A 16383-nucleotide genomic window follows, 5' to 3' on the forward strand; every position below is an offset into this window, starting at 1 on the left:
GACTAAAACAACAGCTACTATTTAATGAACACCTAAGTTATATGACAGGCACATTATGCGATATATAATACAACCACCTGATAAGGCAGAAATAGATGTTATTTTCCTCAGTTTGTAAAGGAATCTTTGATGCTCAGAGATATTATGCAGGTTGTCGAAATTTACACAGTAAGTGTCAGAGCAAGAATCTTAACCCAGGGCCACCCACTCTGTCTAACTCCCACATTCCACCATCCCCCCATCCCTAACCTGACTGCAAAGCACAAGCTCTTTCCACTGTTCCATAAAGGGCAGTATTTTTTACCCAAAGGTAAAAGCACAGTAGGACCAAAGGGTCCCATTAAACTATTCATTGTTGTTTCATAAGAGTTGTTAACATAACTGAAGTACTCTGACTCCTATTCTTACATGACATTGGGAGAATCCACTTCTCTTTCAACCAAATGCAACAGAAATCACTAACCTGGTTTTCCCCCCTAGAAGTCAACCAATTGCATGTGGTTCTAAGTTTGGCAACAAGGCACAAACTTGTACATTTATATGCACAGATGTATGGCACCTTCACTTATGTGATATACCAAATTCAGAGAAATTCCCAAACTGGGAAATATATGGGTGGGTGGATCACTTCTGTCAGAATTTTCTTTCTTTTTTTATAAAAATATTTTATTTATTTATTTGACAGAGAGAGACACTGCAAGAGAAGGAACACAAGTAGGGAGAGTGGGTGAGGGAGAAGCAGGCTTCCCACTGAGCAGGGAGACCAATGCGGGGCTCGATCCCAGGACCATGTGACCACGACCTGAGCCAAAGGCAGATGCTTAACGACTGAGCCACCCAGGCACCCCTGTCAGAATTTTCTTTTGGTGACTTTTTTCCTGATTTAGAATAATCTTGTGATCTTTCAGGAAAGAACTGAAACTTCTTCCATCCCATATAACCCTTAGCAATGATATAACTTGACATTATTGTCTGTCTAGCTCTATTAGACAGTAACTCCATGAAGGCAGTGATGTTCTTTTTTTAAAAATTGTAGTAAGAACATGTACCAGAAGATCTATCTTTTTAACACATTTTACCACATTGAAGTATACATTATTGTAAACTGTAGATACAATGCTGTACAGAAGATCTCTAGAGGTTATTCATCTTGCTTAAGTTAAACTTTATACCTGCTGATTAGTAACCGCCCTCTCCTCCAGTCCCTGGTGATCACAATTCCATTCTTTGATTTTATGAATTTGGCTCTTTTAGATATCTCATATAAGTGGAATCATGCAGTATTTGGTTTTGCCTGTCTGGCTTATTTCATTTGGCATAATGTCCTCATGTTCATCCATGTTGCTGTATATTGCAGAGTCTCCTTCTCTTTAAAGGCTAACTGGTATTCCATTGTTCGCATATACTACCTTTTCTTTATTCATTCATCTGTCAATGGAAACAAGTTGTTTCCACATCTTAGCTGTTATGAATGGTGTAATAAACATGGGAGGGCAAATATCCCTTAGAGATACTGATTTCAATTCTTTTGGATATATATTTAGAAGGGGGCTTGCTGGGTCATACAGTAGTTCTATTCTAATTTTTTGAGGAAACCCATACTGTTTTCCATAGCAACTGCACCACTTTGCATTCCTACCAATGGTGTGCAAGGGCTCCAATTTCTCCACATCCTTTACCAATACTTGTCTTTTTTGTTTGTTTTATCATGATCATCCTGACAGCAGTGATGTATTAGCTCACTGTGATTTTGACCTGCCTTTCCCTGATGACTAGTGATGTTGAGCATCTTTTCATGTGTCTGTTGGCCATTTGTATGTCTTCTTTGGAGAAATGTCTATTCAAGCCCTTAGCCTATTTTTAAATTGGCTTATTGCTTTTGTCGTTATTGAGTTTTAGAAGTTCCTTATATGTTTTGGAGATTAACATCTTACCAGAAATATGATTTGCCCTATTTTCTCCCACTTCATAGGCTGCTTTTTCATTCTGTTCATTATTTCCTTTGCTGTGCAAAAACTCTTTGGTTTGATATAGTCTCACTTGTTTATTTCACGCTGCGTTCTCAATTGTATCTCTAGGGCTTAGAACAGTTTAGGGAACATGAGAGGCACTCAATGTGTCCTCCAAGAGAGATGACCCTCTCATCCTGGGATGCTGGAGGGGGGAAGGCACTAGGCCTAGGTGAGGCACTGCTGCTATGCAGGCTGTAGAGAGCCATGGCCACCAAGAACCATGCACCAACTGAACATCATCCCCTCAAGATGGTGCACCAGTGTAAAGATTCCAGAATTCTTTTGCAAAATTCTCCTAGTTTAAAACTTCATTCTTTAAATTATTTAATTGCCCTCTCTATTTCCCCTTCCCCTCTAAAAACAAAACCAAACCAAACCTTCCTTGGATGCTAATTAAAAAAGCAGAAATGGGGGCACCTGGGTGGCTCAGTCGGTTAAGCGTCTGCCTTCAGCTCAGGTCATGATCCTGGGGTCCTGGGATTGAGACCTGCATTGGGCTCCCTGCTCAGTGGGGAGTCTCCTTCTCCCTCTCCCCCAGCTCATGCTCTCTTTCTCTCTCAAATAAATAAATAAATAAATAAATAAAATCCTAAAAAAAAAAAAAGCAGAAATGTTTTACCCCTATCATGATGAGCACTAAGTAATGTACAGAATGGCTGAATCACTATACTGTAAAACCTGAAACGAATATAACACTGTATGTTAACTATACTGGAATTAAAACAAAAAAACTTAATTAAAAAAAAAAAGCAGAAATGTTTTTACTACTAAAATGTGTTTTGCTTATGGTCCCAAAACACACTGTAAAAGCACAAAGCCTGTCAGTTTAATGGGAGCATAAAAGATTGGAAATCTAAAATTTTAATCTATTACAACATGTGTAGAACATGAGCATTCCAAGGCTGATACTGACATGGGGAAGTAGAATGATTTGTCCAAGTTTGGTCTAGCTGTTATTCTGTCTTTCTGGCTCAGTAATACTTGATGAGCCAAATAATCTTTTTTGTAAATCTTCCCCACATATCTATGCTCATGGAGATTCATTTGTGTCTCAAGTTTCCAGCACTCTGCACACCCACCCTGGACAGTTCCTATCAACGCCACCTCTGTACCACCTCATTTACCCATATATAACTTACATAATATATATAATGCCCACATATATAATATAATAGCCCTCCATACTGTTTTTCTTTGGATAACCAAGCTCACTGATACAGGACTTCATGAGAAAGAAGACTGGCTCTAGAAATAATATAGTGAAGGGGAAGCATCAGAAGGGATTTTTTTTCGGTATTATTTATTTTTATTTTTAAAAAGATTTTATTTATTTATTTGTGGGAGAGAGAGAGCACAAGCAGGGGGAGCGGCAGGCAGAGGGAGAAGAAGCAGGTTCTGCACTGAGCAGGGAGTCTGACGTGGGACTCGATCGCAGGACCCCGGGATCATGACCTGAGCCGAAGGCAGACGCTTAACTGACTGAGCCACCCAGGCGCCCCCAGAAGGGATATTTTATAAAGAAGTGAGGTACTTCTCTACCTCTGGAAAGTATGTTCCTTTTCTCTTGAGTCACTTGATGTGTAGAAGCCAAGGAGGAAAACTGTTTGGCTCTTATCAACCTTCACAGTTAGGGCCATAGAGTCTTAATGCTGGAAAGAACCTTAGAGATGTTATACAGTCTAAATCAACCCGCTCATTTTATAAATAAGGAAACTGCATGCCTTTTAAAAGGCCACAGGTGGTAAATGGCAGCACCAGGACACTGAGAGAGCTCATGACTCACTGCAGTGGCAAAACTACAGTGTCACTTCACAGGTGCCAACCTTCTTGTCGTTTTTGGTGGTGTTGGCCTTTCAGGAAAAACCACAGAGAGCCACAGCTGTTGCACTGCCAGCCTCAAGGGGGCCAACTGCTTGTTTGGGGGACTGCTGTCACCCAATTAGCTCAGATCAGAAAAAAACAGCAGGCTTGAAGAAAGAAAGGGGAAGACAAATGAACCAACCATTCTGTTTTGTTTTAATTCTAGAGACTCCTCTGGTCTCATCCATATTAATTTAAATGCTGACATGTTGGGGCGCCTGGGTGGCTCAGTCGGTTAAGCATCTGCCTTCGGCTCAGGTCATGATGCCAGGGTCCTGGGATCGAGTCCCCCATTGGGCTCCTTGTTCAGCCGGGAGCCTGCTTCTCCCTCTGCTTGTGCTCTCTCTCTGTCTCAAATAAAGATAAAATCTTAAAAAAAAAAAAAAAAAAAGATGCTGTCCTAGCACTTTGTTTCTTTGTTAATAGCACCAACCAAACTCTGCCTTTTATCCGATATAATTGTTACTCACTTGTTTCTTGCCCTAGATGGTGAGCTCCTGGATGCAGGGCTACATTTTATTCCTCTGCATCCTTTATAGTGCTTAGCATAGTGCTTTGCACGTGGCAGCCACTCAATAAAATGCTTATTGTACTGGTTCCTGTCAATGTCTCTGTTTTTATTTTGATGCATAACAGTGGGAAAGATACAGCAATGAAATAAGTCTTTGTAGTTTATAGTAACTCCGTGGCTCAGTGGTCATGATTTACAAACACTGCCACATCACAATGATATCACAGAAAGTTCTGTCCTAGAAAACGAACAGAATAACATCAAGTCTAAAAAACAAGAGGGGTGCCTGCGTGGCTCAGTCGTTAAGCGTCTGCCTTCGACTCAGGTCATGATCCCAGTGTCCTGGGATCGAGCCCCACATCGGGCTCCTTGCTCGGCGGGAAGCCTGCTTCTCCCTCTCCCACACTCCCTGGTTGTGTTCCTTCTCTCACTGTGTCTCTCTCTGTCAAATAAATAAATAAAAACTTTAAATAAAATAAAAAACAAAAAAGGAATTCTTTTTTTGTTATTGTTCTTGTGCACTTTTTTCTTTTTAGAGTTTTGTTTTTTCTATTGACTCTAAGTGAATAATCATGTTCCCGGAAGTAAATCATTATAGATCATATCTAAGTAATTTTGCCAACGGATATTATATCCTCAATTTAGCACTATTATTATCTGATAATATGACATATTTGAAATTCTTTACAAACTGGCACCAAAAACCCAGAGAACATAATGTTTGAGGTAATTTTGGAAAACACTAGGCACTCAGAAACCGCAAGAACCAAGCTTTTTAAATTTAAATCCCTGCCCTTTGCAATTGTCAGCTGCTCAAATGGGCAGGAGGCCGTTTTAGTGAAATGGTTAAATCAGGTATATCACGTACAGACTTCCTGACTTTCTCAATTTTTTGAATCTCTTAAACAGGGAGAACAGCAGAGAGCTATTGCCTAACTTCACCAACCATGATGGCGAAATGGTGGGATGCGATAACCTTTACCCTTAGCAGCTGAGTCAACTTCATTAGCATGATCACAAACTGGCTATTGTAACATTTTTGAACCCCATAAACACTGAGGAAGTGTCTACATTCCGTTCATCAGTGTTCAAGCTCTAGTGACAGAAATGCATGGTGTTCTGCTTTTAACAAGGGCTAGTGCAGGGAAAGGTGAAAAGAAAAATGCAATGGGGTGCTATGAATAAGGAAGTAACGTTCCAGTTGAGTCCAACAATGTATAGGTTTCTGTTAGATGAACAAGGGCAGAAAGGGTGGTCCAAGGTAAGGGACAAGGAGGAAGAAAAGATGGAGCAATCACTTAAAATAATTCCTATGGCTGGAGCTTTGGGTAACGCTGGAGGTGGGGGTAGGGTGAATCTAAAGGAATTCTGGAGAGCTAGTGGGAGGAATACAGAGCTTTGTACCTGTTTCATGAGACAGGCAACACGGATATCCTGAAAGGTTTTCATCAGGAAATAACAGGACTCAATCTGTGTCTTTAAAACAAATCTCTAGGCTTGACACAGGACCAGTACATGTGAACACATCTAGATCAGGATGTCAGGTGCAGGGGACCTTCCTAAAGGAAAGCACCAGAAGCATTCCCAAAGGAAATGAACAATGTTCACTGAGAAACAACTGGCAGATCTGGAATTCTTGTTCAGCAAGAACCCATACCCCGCTCCCAGCCTTCAGAAAGAAATAGCCTCAAAACTGGAGATACATCCCACGGTACCGCAGGTTTGGTTCAAGACTCATAAAGCAAAACTCAGGAAACTCAAACAACAGCAATTAGCTGGGGTGGAAGTCAAGACCAGCTCTTCCGAGAAACATGGATGCACCTCCAGCACCCCCTGATGGTGCCTACCCTGCTTCCCTGGTTTATACAGATCACCCGATACCTTCCTTCCAACTCAGCCTATGCTCCAATTTTAAGGCTCTCCCAGACCATTCTGTTGGCCACACAATAGTCCATTTTGGCTACTGCCAAGATCCTAACATTTACTCCCTTTGTCCATTATGGAATCTCAAACTCTTTCCATAAGCTTCACTGCTAATTCTTTTGGTTCTTCATCTCCACAAAGAACTTAACGAGAGAAGCTAGACACAAAAGGTCAGATATTGTAATGATTTGCAATGATTCCCATACAAAAGACAGATACAAGATCTGTGCAATATGGATGCATTTCAAAAATATCTCTGTGAAAGAAAAAAGACACAAAAGTGCCCATGTGGTGGAATTGAGCGGAAAGAGGTGCTAAACAAACATTGGGATGGGGATGTTTCATGTTGTAATTAGGATGGCAGTAACCTGGATGTATAAATTCATCCAAAGACACAGATCTGTAACTCTATTATTATGCACACCACAAAAAACAAACAATCATGTGACAGGATGGAGGTGTTAGCTAATGTCACGGTGGTAATTATTTTGCAATATATAAATGTATCAAATCAACATACTGTACACCTTAAACTTGCACAGTGTTGTGTGACAACTGTATCTCATTAAAGCTGGAGAAAAAAATTTTAAATTATATCTCAATAAATACATATAATGGGACTTCTAAAAAAATAAATAAAAATAAAAAATAAAAAAATCTCTAGGGCCATAGTATGGAGAATAAGCTGAAGGAAAATAAGATGACTGGTGATAAGATTAGGAAAAAATTTGTAATAACTCTGGTGAACAATGAGACATGTCTGAATTTAGTCAGTGACCATGGAGATGATAAGATGCAGATCCCCTCACAATACGTATATAATATTTAAATAGCAGCTGGTGGGCATAAACTTTTTTTGTGAATGGGGATTTGAAGTAGATATCACTGTCAAATGTCAGAGATGAGAGAGAGGGATCAGTCTAGAATGATGAGTTCCTGATTTCTGTCTTGATAGCAATAAGATGAAAGTTGATGAAAGTATGGGGAAATATGAGGATATGGGGAGAAAGATGATCAATTTTTGCCCAAAATGGCAAATGCTGTGTTTGTAGGGTCAGTGGAACACCTACATAGAAGTGTTTCATAGGTAGCTAGACATTTGGGTTTGAAGCTCAGCAAATGAATCTGGGCCAGGTACAAATATTCAGTGGTCCTAACAATGGTAGAAGATGCCAAGAAGCACACGAGTTTGCTCAGTGAGGAAAAAAAAAGGTCCAGAAGTTTATTATTTGGATAATCGACTGAATTAATTTAAATTAATTGCTGCCTCGAAAATTTAATACATCATTTCTCTACAATACCCTACCGTGCAAACCCTACATAATCAATAGTTTTTCTCATCTCTGTCCCCTCAGTTGTGGGTATGGACACCTATTTCTCCTGCAAGACCGTGGCAGTGAGGACCTGAGCATCTGAAAATGTAATTCTCTGAGAGGTAACTACAAACAACGAGAACAGAGTAGACACAGTAGATGTTTTCTGCCTGGACAGACACAGTGAGGATTTGAACTTGGTGCTACATAAAAAAGTAAGGAAAACATAGTGACTTTCTTACTATTAACCAGTTACAAAATGGGTCCAAAACCATCACTACAAGAAACCTCAAAAAATACAAGGAACTGTACAGTCCTAATGATTTGATGTGATAATTGTCAAAAGTGCTTGCAACATTTGGGAAAACAAAAAATAAATTTTAGGAGGGCCTGGGAGGCTCAGTCAGTTAAGCCTCTGCCTTTGGCTCGGGTCATGATCCCAGAGTCCTGGGATCGAGTCCCGCATCAGGCTCCTTGCTCAGTAGGGAGCCTGCTTCTCCCTCTGCCTGCCACTCCCCCTGTTTGTGCTCGCTCTCTCTGTCAAATAAATAAATAAAATCTTAAAAAAAAATAAATTTTAAACCTAAATTGCCAAATTAAAGCTTCACCCTGTAAAAAAATTCACAAAATTAATAAAGGACAGTATCATTAACAAAAAGGAGCTAACACTAACTCAGGGGTTCTCACCTGAAGTTGGGGGGGTGGTACTGAAAAAGATACCAGTATCCGGGTCTCCATCCACAGGCAAGTACATCACAAGTGAGGGTGGTGAAGTTGAGGCCTCAGTACTATTTCTATTGCCCCCCAGACGAGTCTGATGTGTAGCCAGAGTTTAGAACCCTTGTACTCAGTACACAGGCAGAAGAAGGAGAAGAAAAAGAAACTAGGCTGGCATGGCACAGAAGACCTTAGAAGACATATTGCACTTGTGATTGACTATCAAAAAACTCATGGGAAGGGCCCAAAATGTTCTAGTGAGCTATGCATGCTACCGATGAAACATTCATTAAAATATTGTAAGGGCACCTGGGTGGCTCACTTGGTTAAACATCTGCCTTAGGCTCAGGTCATGATCTCTGGGTCCTAGGATCAAGCCCCACATTGGGCTCCCTGCTCAGTGGGGAATCTGCTTCTCCCTCTCCCTCTGCTGCTACCCCTGCTTGTGCTCTCTCTCTCTCAAATAAATAAATAAAATCTTTAAAAAAAATATTGTACACAGCTTTCACTTGTGATTATTATAAGGGAAGAGGACTCAGGAGAAAATCAACACATATGATGAAAGGGAATGAAAAATGCAAACTGTATTACAAAATGATTATAGAACTTTGGACTGCATTAACTTCAAAAGAAAACATCAAGTAATAATTCAACAACTATTTTTAAAATTATGAAACAGTCTTCTGGTGTCATATGGGTGCAGGTTATATTAGCTATTTTCAGAAACACCACCTGACAATATTTCTCTGTAGATATTTTACACGGTACTGACAATTATGAATTGTGAGCATATGTATTTTTAAAGAAATGAAAATCTTCAGACTTGTAAGAAACTTCTCAGATTATAAATTTACCCACTGCATATTCTTTTTGGTGACTTTTTGTGGGTTTCTAGAAATAGGTTTTCACAACTGATTATAACACAAACCATATGCACCCATTCTCCTTCCTTCTTTGCTAGCTAGGGCACAACATTCTCCAGCCTTTGCAGCCCTGTTTTTAGCACCAGACAATACAACATTTGCTGCAGTATAAACCCTGAGGTGAGCAAAAGAAATCAGTCTCTCTTTCAGGGTACCTGACATATTCAAATGTTCTGTAGGGATTAAAATGTATTGGCATTGTCATTTAGGAATTTTGTTCAACCTGTTCTTGGTTTAACTGGGAACAGAACAGCCTGCCATCAAACAGTCCACTCTCACTTTGTACCTTTCCTGACACAACATTTCCTTTCTGGTGGTAGAGTTTATTATATCATGTCCTTGTAATGCAATATAATATAATATAATCAAGGTTCACCTTTGATTCTACTAGTTCCCAATGACACCTGGACTTAGTGTTCTAGAATAGTAGTTTAATAAATGAATAAATGAAAGAATAAATGAGCACATGAATAAACCAAGCACCTCACTGGCATTATTTTGTCCATTACCATGCAAATCAAGGTAGTATGTTTATTTTTCATTTGCTCATTCATTCATTCATTCATTCGGTTTTAACTGAAAAACCTTCTATGTGTTCAGCACTGTGCTAAACAGTCAAAAGGAACGATAGCCCCTCTTCTCCAGGAGCTAAGAGCCTAGCAAGAAAAAGTCAATATAAGCAGCTCTAGGGATCTAAGTGCACAAACACACGTTAATAAATATGTTAGCCACACCCATTTAGTTGAAAACTTAAGACTAAACTGTTAATGTTAATATGAAGTAAGAATGCCACTAATAAGCAGAGATGAAGAGACTTTGAAGGCGACTCCCATGATCTATTTGGCTGCCACAAGGTTGAGGGTGTTACAAGGAGCAGTCTAGGAAGGGGATGGGGCTGTGTGATGACTGGCCCATGGAAAACAGGTGGGGCTGGGGGTGCAAGACCATTCTCAGTATTGTAGGTGAGGCCTCACAGAAGGCTTGCAGGAGCTCTGGGTTACTTAGGCTAAGGTGTTCTTTTTTTTTTTTTTTTAAGATTTTATTTATTTGACACACACAGAGAGAGAGAGACAGCCAGAGAGGGAACACAAGCAGGGGGAGTGGGAGAGGGAGAAACAGGCTTCCCGTGAAGCGGGGAGCCTGACGTGGGGCTTGATCCCAGGACCCAAGGATCATGACCTGAGCCGAAGGCAGACGCTTAATGACTGAGCCACCCAGGTGCCCCAGGCTAGGGTGTTCTTGAGAAACTTGTCCACAAACAGGTAACAGTCTCACAGAAAGCTTGAAAGAGCTCTGGGTTACCTAGGCTAAGGCGTTCTTGAGAAACTTGTCCAGAGTAGAGGAAATAGGCAGTAAATGAGAGGAAACCAAAGAAATGGGGGTAGCCTGAGGACACCTTAATAAAAAAATTTTTAATTTTCTTAAATCTTTGACCCATCTCTACTATGAGAGTCTTAGATGCTCTTGGAGGTACTCACTCCATTGACAGACATTGTACTTTTTTAACATTATTTTAAACCGACTTCTTTTTCTTAACCCAACTATGAGGGACAAAGCCCCTTTTCTGAATGAATATATATGAAACAAACAAACAAAAACATACTCATCCTTGTCCACCTTTTCTCGGAGCTTCTTTAGCTGTTTATTTTGGCTGAACTTCAAGTTTTGAATTATGTTCTCAAAGTATTCATCTTCCCTGTAGTTCAACTATATTACATAAAAGATTTTGGGAAAATTAGTCAAAATTTTTGCTAAAAGCATAGGAGATATGTTCTTAAATTGTATCAGTTAATAAAGTTAACAGAAAGCATTAAAACTTACCAAAGAAGGATTTAATTCTCATTAGCCTAGTTCTATATTACAGATCACTGCTGCTTTAACTGAATCACTACTTTAGCCTATTCTTCTGTAACTAATCAAATGAAACCAAGTGTCAGACAAGCTTTCCTATATTGACATTAACCCTTACATGACAGATGAGACAAGAGTCCATTCTTAATTTAGTACTTACTATGTCCAGGGCACTGTTCTTAGCGCTTCATATATTACATGTTTTTAATCCTTACAATATAATATAATCTTATGAAGATGGGCTGTTACCACCATTTTAAAGCTGACGAAACCAAGGCAGATAATTAAGTCACTTGCCCAAGTTAGTGAGTGGTGGAGCTGGAATTTGAACCCAATGTCTGTGAGTCTTTGCTCTTAGCCACTGGACTCCTGAGACAAGGGCCCCCGGGACTCACATGCTACAGCCTGTTCATTTACAAGAAATAGTCAAGCTTTTCTACAAATTGGAAGAGAGGAGAAGACACTGTGGCTTGCAAACCCCTACGTGACACCAGTAATCAATGGATTAGGAATCACTGTCATCCCCAGGTCTGGGCAAGGATCACCTTATTGTCACCAGGGTTTCAAAGTAGTTGTGGGGACCACAAGGTTAGCAACAGGACCCTCAGCTGGGTCTGAAATCAATAGCATAGTGACTTGAATCGATTCTGTTCTCTTTTCGTTGTTACATTACTAGAGGGGAATAAAATCGCTTCTGGTTTTCAAACAGTAGGTTTTTGTTTTGTTTTATTTTTTAAATACAGAGGCATGACCTGGTTTTTATCCAGTGGAGGAATAATTGGAAAGTGGAGGAAAACTGAAGACTTGACTTTTCAGGCCTGTACAAGATGAGATAAGGAGCCTGAGGGCCGCCTGTTGCTCATCACTCTGATGTCTACCCCTTGATGCACTTTAAAGGACACCAGATTTTCCCACTACTGTTCAATGGACTATATGGAAACCAAAATAACAAACGCAAATATGAACCAGGCCGATGAAACAAAAGGCTAAAACCAGAACATAGTTTTGGCTTCAGTGTAAAAGGCTTTATATAATGAGATCTTTGGCTTTAGGCTACTTCACATAATTTCTGGCACCCCACAGCTAGAAATGACATTACCACCAGTCCCAGGTATCAATAGCACAGTCTTCGTAGAGACTTACCTCGAGGTATTCATTATTCAGTTTATTATCATTTGAAATAATGTCATCAGGATAGCCAATTCTTTCTTTAATGGCTAAGGCCTAGGAAAATTAAAACATTGAATGTAAGGGCGATTATATAACTTCCAAATGCAAACATTATAATTTGCCATGACTAGCAATTGAATAACTTGATCCATATTGCTTACAAAAATAGTATTTGACAACACTTAAATAGAGATCTTTGAAATGGCTTCTCCCTAGGGTTCAAAATAAACAAAAAACAGTTCTGAAATTTTGCTTCTAATACCCTATTCTCATATGCTCCAGCTTTCCCAAGAAAATCAAAATGAAAACTGACAAGTCATTGTTCCACACATATTGTACTTATATGAACTTTTTCTCTGAAAGGCTTTTTTCTTCAATTTTATAGGAGGGGTAATATTTAGAGCTTCCATTCTAGCAGCTTATAATTATCTTTCCACTTCACTGAGTTGGCTGAGAAAACAGATATGGGCTTCTAGGTTTAGTGCTAATATTCTTTCTGAATATTGAGTCTTGGAGTTTGTATGTTCTCTTTTGGTCTCCAAAGCCAGTGTACCTACCTGCCCACAATTAAATGAGTGGCATTATTTAAAAAAGTAGAGAACAGGATTTTCCTTGTTATACCAGCTCATATTGACCGCTTGCTTACTATCATTTCTAATTTTTATTTTTATTATTTTAGAATTGTTTACTTTTATTATTTCATTATTGCTACTTGTTTCCTATTATGATTTCTATTTCTATTTTTTATTTCTCTCATTTTTCTCAAAGATATTTGACTTTTGATTCTATCATATTACATTGTTCTTAAATAATTTAATTATGTTACAAATCTGTTTCGTAAGCACAGGATTTCCACAGATCAGACAGGATATGTGTCAATAAGCCAGTTTGGCCCAAGTCTGTTTTCTTGTAGATTTCCACACCATTGCCCATTACAATCAGCCTCCTCTTGAAGGTTTTTTATTTTCTAGAAGACACTTCCCCAAAGAGTGTCCTAAGAGGCACAGCGTCTATAGAAATGGGTCTACATAAAAAGGATTTATTGTCCAATACTTTGGGTAAATACTGTGACAGAAACATTAAGCAGGCTTCTTTACTGCAGTCTAAAATGTAATGAGTATTAGATATGGTGCCTTAAGTTCATACCCTAGAAGCATGTAACCTAGTGTAAGGTGGGAGCAGGGAAGGCTTCCTATAGGAAGCAGTTTCCTAATTTCTTTGAGCAAGGGACTCTTTTTTCATGGAACTACTTATGGGTCCATTGGCTTGTGATACCACCTTGGGAAATGATGATCAAGCATAATCCAGTTGGCTACATCAAATAGAACCATGTCACAGATAGCTAGAAGAACATGAAAGGAATAAATCCAGCCTGAACTTCTGAGGACCAAGTCGGTGATGGAAAGATAGATATATTGTAGTGCCTAAATTCTAGACCTAACCTAGCAACAGCTTTCGGATAGCTGAAAAAGATAGTCCTTTCACATGCTTTAATCCTGGAAAAGAACTAGACTACCATTTGGTTTTTGTATTATAATAGGTTCATAAAATTTTTCTGTATCAGTTTGAAGAATGGTCTGTTCTTGTGACCTCAACTACAGTGGAATTATCAGATTGTATGTGAATACTACTTCCAAAGCATATACAATTTCCACTGGACATGTTCCTTCTAGTTTTATATAGTTATCAAGACAAATGATCATAGTGAATTTAAACCTAAGATTTCCTTAGACATCTGACACCTTTGTTCTTAGGCAAGATATTAGAAGTCCCAATAACAGATGCACAGTGGGGGTAGGTAGGAATAGTTATAAAAAGGCTCCCTCAACATCTCTTTAACTGTAAATCACCATGTAATACTTAAGTAATACATCCCTACCTTACCTTTGCTTGACAGAAATTTAGTACTTTTCTCCCTAGGTCATATAAAAATCTAAATAAGGCACGTTTTAAAAATTGAGCTGGAAATCTGCCGTAAAAATTGAAAGGATATTTTTAGGCTTTGGTAGAGTGCTTTTGGATATGTTTTATAAAAAGAGGAAAAATATGAACCACTGATAGTATCTTTCAGATCTTTATTGTTCATATAGGATTTTCTTCTTATTTTCTGAAGAGTCATTTTTAAAAAAAAAAGGAAAATCGGGGATCTTTCAAAATTTTGAATTGAACACGGAGAGTAGGAGTTTTTATTATCTCTTTGTAAAGAGATAATAAAAGGTAAAAATCGTAGAAACAAATCTTTATCCATGAAAACTGTTCCTGGAAACATGACATCTTGAAGGAGATTGCTTTCATTTTATGCAATCCCTGAATTTTTTTTTCTGAACTTCTTTTAAAAGTTGATCTTTTCTTGTAAAGAAATTGTTTAATAGTTAGCTCTGCCTTATTTATTTATTTATTTATTTATTTATTTTACCTTCTCCTCAGCTTTCTTTTTCGTTTCAGCATCCATCCAAGTGAGGTCATCTAAAGTCTGAATAAAAACCTCACGGATTTGTGTAATCAAATCCTCAACCTAAAACCAAAGGAAGAGAAGACAAATTTAGGAGTTGAATTAATTTTTGGTAACACAGATTTTAAAAAATAGGGCTATAAGCTGTCTTTATAGGACTCAATAATATGTTAATGCATGAAAATTTATAGATAAACTGATATAAACAAATGGATATATATGGATAATTATATATATATTTTTATATGTGGATAATTATATTTTTAAAGGAATCTTGCTACTACCAACACTAATGATTAAATAGGTCTTATATATGAGTTAATTAAAAAATCATCTTTAGAATATAATGGTTTCCATGATTATAAAAGAATTCACATAAAATACTAACTGTCATCACTGTTAGTAGTTCAATTAAGAAGTAGTATTTTAATAGTTTCTTTCACTTTAAGTTCCATTGTCTTCATTTCAATAACAATGAAAAATGGAGTACATTTTTTAAATATTTCAAATAAATTCTGGTTTACTTTCAAAGTTTTTCAGAAAACACTGATTCTTGGTCAAATTGCTAACAGAAGACTTTACAAATATCTCTATCATCAGAACACATGAGTGGATACTCTGAATACGCTTTTGGAAAATGGACAATTGGTTTTGGATTAGACAATATTAAGATGAAAAGGGCAAATATAAGGAAGAAACAATTGAGAAGATGCAGGAGTAAAATAATCTTGTATGCGACTTGAAATAAAAACTGTTAAAATGAAAAAAAAAAAAAGATTAGAAACATAACCAGACCCTTGGGGGAAAGAGGAGGAGATTCACTGAGAAATAACAACAAATTATGATTCTGAGATTCTCTGCCAATTAATAAAACTAGCCAAATTATGAACTATTGTAATTGCTAATCGATGCAAACAACTAACTGATATAGTATCGTGCTGCAAACATTACCACATGTTTACTCTCTCCAGCAAATGCTGCTTCCACGTACAGCCTTCCCACAGCATTTTCCATATTTCCATTGACATAGTTTGCACAACGTCTCCATGTTGCTGTTTCTGATGTTGTGCCATATAGGGCCTATGGGTAAAAGAAAGGAAATGGCATCTGAACACAAGTAGATGGCCACAGCAAAGGAGAACACACATTCCACAGGACTCTGTTCTTTATGTCCCTTAAGTTCTTGCAAATGTTCATTGCTTCTCCTCACAAGGCATGTTGTCCTTGCCCACGACAAAATGTAATCCAATTGGACAGTTTACTTATAAATAGTCCGAAAACAAGGTATATTTTCGGTAGCATGTCCCAGTAGAACTTTAGGCTATTACAGGTGAATATCCTTCTAGACAGCTTCAGAAAACAACAACAAAATGCCCCCCCAACCAAAACCAAACAAAAAAATAATAGTTCCAACTGCATAAACATAAACATGAAGTAATGTTCAATTTATGTAACCGGGGAGAAATCTGGTATACAAGAAAACACATTCCTGTTTTTTAATGTTTTGGCTGAACTTTCAGTACTCAGAAGAACTGTATGTATATAAATTTAAGTACTAATGAGGGGATTAACTGAAATAAGGGAAATTGAGCAAGATACCATTTTTACATTCTTTAATTTTAAAACTTTGTCTACATTTTCTTTCAAAGGG

At 38.1% G+C, this 16383-nt stretch overlaps 1 protein-coding gene and 1 pseudogene across 1 annotated transcript in view; one reads left to right on the forward strand and one right to left on the reverse strand.

The window, feature by feature from the left end:
- The window catches only part of MME (membrane metalloendopeptidase), a 104578-nt gene that overhangs the window by 29109 nt on the left and 59086 nt on the right, over nt 1–16383 (reverse strand). The window contains exons 13-16 of the mRNA XM_028103129.2: nt 15684–15812; nt 14697–14795; nt 12254–12334; nt 10863–10966 (exon numbers count right to left, since the gene is read on the reverse strand). Coding sequence (XP_027958930.1) covers nt 10863–10966; nt 12254–12334; nt 14697–14795; nt 15684–15812 — 413 coding nt within the window. The remainder of the gene's footprint in view (nt 1–10862; nt 10967–12253; nt 12335–14696; nt 14796–15683; nt 15813–16383) is intronic.
- Nucleotides 5984–6454, forward strand: LOC148165045 (divergent paired-related homeobox pseudogene; annotated as a pseudogene).

Source organism: Eumetopias jubatus, unplaced genomic scaffold (genome assembly GCF_037043125.1).
Source record: "Eumetopias jubatus isolate StellerSeaLion01/CBP00866 unplaced genomic scaffold, mEumJub1_p1.0 scaffold_1, whole genome shotgun sequence".
NCBI classification, from domain to species: domain Eukaryota; kingdom Metazoa; phylum Chordata; class Mammalia; order Carnivora; family Otariidae; genus Eumetopias; species Eumetopias jubatus.